The following is a 3,546-nucleotide window of genomic DNA, read 5'->3' on the forward strand; positions in this document are numbered from 1 at the left end:
TTTTTTCCCCCCCCCCCCCAGTTCATGGACTGCTTCATGATCGGCCGGGACCTTGTGCGGCTGCTTCAAAACGTTGCGAGGATCCCCGAGTTCGAGCAGCTCTGGAAGGACATCATCCACAACCCGCAGGTCCTCAGCGCACAGTTCACAGGTAGGCAGGCTGGCGAGCCCCTGCCAGAGCCCTGCTAGCCACAGGCAACCCCCTCCTGCCTCCTCACGCCCTTACGGCAAGGCTGCCATGACTCTCAGCCAATTCTGGGGAGAGATGGAGCAAAAAAAAAAAAATCCCGCAGAGTTTTTCGCTCCGCGGCAGCCCGCCTGGCTCTCAGGCCTGTGCTAGAGCTCCCCGGCTGCGTCACAGCCCTGCGAAAGGTGTGTGGGCTCCTTCCAGCTGCTCTTTTAGAGGAGAACTCGCGGAGAGCGCTATAATTACAGCGTCAGATCCCACCTCCATCCGCATCGAGGCCCACGTGGCTCCATCCGGAGCCCCTCTCGTCACTGACTGGATGAAGATGCCTCCAAAAGCAGCTTTCTGCTGGCTGCCGGGAGCGTAGGGATAGGGGCAGGGCCTGGGCCTCTCTGCCGTGGTCGGATCCCGCGCTTGGCAGCTTTTGCCAATTTTTTTAATGCTGCAGAGGCCTCGTAGGTGTTTGGGCTTTAAACCGTCCTGAGAACCAGATACTTCAGGAAGCTGTAATGATAGCTCACGAGAATGCGACTGGGCCACGACAAGTCGTTAAATTGTGTTGCTTGTTCTGGATTTAACACTTCCAGAATTGTTGCTTTTTTTTTTTAAACTGATTTATAACCCGAAACGAAGCTGGAGCCCAGAGATATAAAGTCCCTGAGTCTTTCAGCCTCCAGAAAAGAGCCTGATGGAGCTCCCCAGCTCTAAAGCAAAAAAGTCCAGAAGATGCAGCAACAGACACTTTCCAAATAGGAATTTATTTCTCCCAGTAGCCAAGCACGCTTGGTGTGCCAAACGCTGAGGCGTGGAGCTCTCTGCACAGCACGGGTTAAAATAGACACGATGGAGAGAGTGTGATATTTATAATTTTTATTGGTATAAATTATTCACTTCTCTAGGGGCTGTCACATCATGATCTGTCTGCAGCAATTCTAGTGAGTCTTTGGAAATGGGGCTTTCAAGTGTTCTCCCCCGCGCCCCCAGTGCCTGCTTTCCTCTCTCAGGGGCCGTGTTAATGTCACTTTAAAGATCTCAGATTATGCCCAGGGAACCTCGTGGCACATCATTTGATTAAATGCTCCTTAAACTCTGTGATCTCTGGCTGCTTCTCCGTCTCCCAGAACCTGTCTCCTGTCATTGCTGGGCTCAGCTGAGATGTGCCAAAGGGCTGCAGGGACCCGGTTCCCCTCGCTGGGTTATCAGAGGTAGCCTGTGGGGCCCTTAGTCTGAGCCCTGCGCCTAAGGCAGGCTCACGTTTCCCATTTCCCTGCCTCTTCCCGCAGCTCTTTCTTCACTAGAACCATTTCTTAGCTCCGTCTGGATCTTCCCAGCTGAGTGCTGAGCTTTTGCATCCGTGCTCGGAGCGTCCCAGGGCACCCAACAGTTGTCTCTGAAGCGTCACTCGCTTCCCACTCTGGGAGGGGCAGCTGGTCAGGGTTATTTCCTGATTTTCTGCCAGTTTTAGCCAAATGACCCAGCAAAACGATAACCTGACATCACTGCTCCTCACTCATTCTCTTCTAACAACTAGCAGACTCCCCCTGGTTTTTGCCCTTTCTCCTCTGGTTCCCTTTTTTTCTGCTGTTTGACACCACAACCAGTGCCCGATGGTTTGTAGAGGTGAGAGGTCACACCCGGGTCAGCACACGCACGCACCAGCACGTTTCTCCTTCAGCTGCAACACGCTGGCTCTGGGGGGGGGGCTCTGAGCAGAACCTGATCTGTCCAGGGGTGCCCTCATTCATGTGGAGCCTGGCAGTCCCCTCCCCAAAACGATTTCCCCTGCGGTTGGTCGTAAAACGACTTCTTTGGCCCTCTTGCCTGCTGTAATAGTTGCTCTGCAAGGTGGCTGTTGCTTCTAGCAGCTGTTGGCCCACTTGCCCTCTGGTTTTATCTCTCTGGACCCTCCGATCCGGGTCTTGCTGAGCTCCACGGGGAAACCACCGCAGGACCCATCGTCCCTCCGAGCAGCTGGGAGCTCTTTACCAACCAAGATGCTTTTGTGGCTCTTCCCCTGCTGCCGCAGCTCGCTCCGCCCTTTCTCTGAGCCCCACCGGAGCTGGCATCTTTCCTTTCTGCTTTGAGCTTCCCTCCTCCAGCCCTCGGTTGCCCAGGTGTGACCCTGGGCGAGAGCGACTTGACTTCCAGTCGGCGAGAGCGCGCGGCGTCCCTGGCGCCCGCCTGTCTGCGTCAGCGCTGCCTGCCCCGTAAATCCTTCAGGTCTTGTCAAGCAGCAGCAAAGCCTCTCTGCTCAGGTCATAAATTCCTCCTCTTTGCAGCTGTCTGGGAACGAGAACGGCTTTTGCAACCTCCCCTTCTCCTTCCCATCCTCTGTTCCCGACACGCGTGTCCATGCACAAAGTTTTTTTTTTTTTCCTGTTGTGTCTGATCTTTGTTCTTCCATCTGGGTGCGTTTACTCCGGGGGAGGAGCTGGATGTAGGTGCTGGCAGAGCCCAGGATGGGTGCTCTCTGCGCCTCAATGGCTTTTTGGTGCTCAGGCCAAGGGGTGGGAGGTGGGAAACGTGTTCTCTTGGTTATAACTTGGATCTTGGCGTCTGAATTTTCTCATTTCTCCTCCAGATCTCGTCCCTGTGCACCCCTCTCCCTTTCTCCACGCTCTCCTTCCTGGAGTCCTCATTAGTGATCTCTGACAAAAGCTGGCACCGCCCAGGAGATGTTTTAAGAGACCTTTTCCAGCCAAAATCTTGATCCTTTTCCTCTGCCTGTCGCCCTGGGGAAACGGAGCGCAATGCTCCTGTGGCTGTCGGTAGGTCCCTGACCCCTCTGTCTCTCCCCAGGTGTCCTGCAGCTCCTCCAGTCGAGGACTTCTCGCAAATTCCTGGCGTGTCGCCTCACTCCCGACATGGAAACCAAGCTGCTCTTCATGACCTCGCGGGTAATTCCCTCGTGCTCACCAGGGGGGTCCTGTGCCAACACGGGGGAGGAGGGCACGTCCATGCCCGGCCCACAGTGCACCAGTCCCGTTCCCACGCTGGCACTGGGCACGGGGAGGGAGGGCAGAGCTTTACTGGCGGCAAGGATTTGTTGCTTCTGGCATCTAACAGCGACAGGGGGAGGATGGGCTGCCGAGCAGGAGCTGATGTAGATGGGCCTGAGACATCCCTGGTATTCATTAAAAGGCACAAACCAGCCTGGCAGGGGAACGCTGCTCCTGCCTGGCCGCTTTCCAAGGCAAGCGCTTCCTCCGAGCACCCGCGGCGCGGTGGGTTATCGTGGCTCCGACACCACCAGCCCTTGCTCCAGCGAGGCCAGGAGCTGCACAGGCCCGGGGTTAACTGTTATCTGTGCTGGGGCATCAGGCAGAGCTGGCTTCCCCCGCCCGCTGCCCGCGCTCTGC

General features: G+C 56.2%; 1 protein-coding gene across 1 annotated transcript in view; it reads left to right on the top strand.

Moving 5' to 3' along the window:
* The window catches only part of INTS3 (integrator complex subunit 3), a 26,054-nt gene that overhangs the window by 9,072 nt on the left and 13,436 nt on the right, over window positions 1-3,546 (top strand). The window contains exons 6-7 of the mRNA XM_026863920.1: window positions 22-151; window positions 2,987-3,222. Of these exons, the coding sequence (XP_026719721.1) occupies window positions 22-151; window positions 2,987-3,222 (366 nt within the window). The remainder of the gene's footprint in view (window positions 1-21; window positions 152-2,986; window positions 3,223-3,546) is intronic.

The sequence above is a fragment of the Athene cunicularia genome (assembly GCF_003259725.1).
Source record: "Athene cunicularia isolate RWA chromosome 25 unlocalized genomic scaffold, athCun1 chr25_part1, whole genome shotgun sequence".
Lineage (NCBI taxonomy): Eukaryota > Metazoa > Chordata > Aves > Strigiformes > Strigidae > Athene > Athene cunicularia.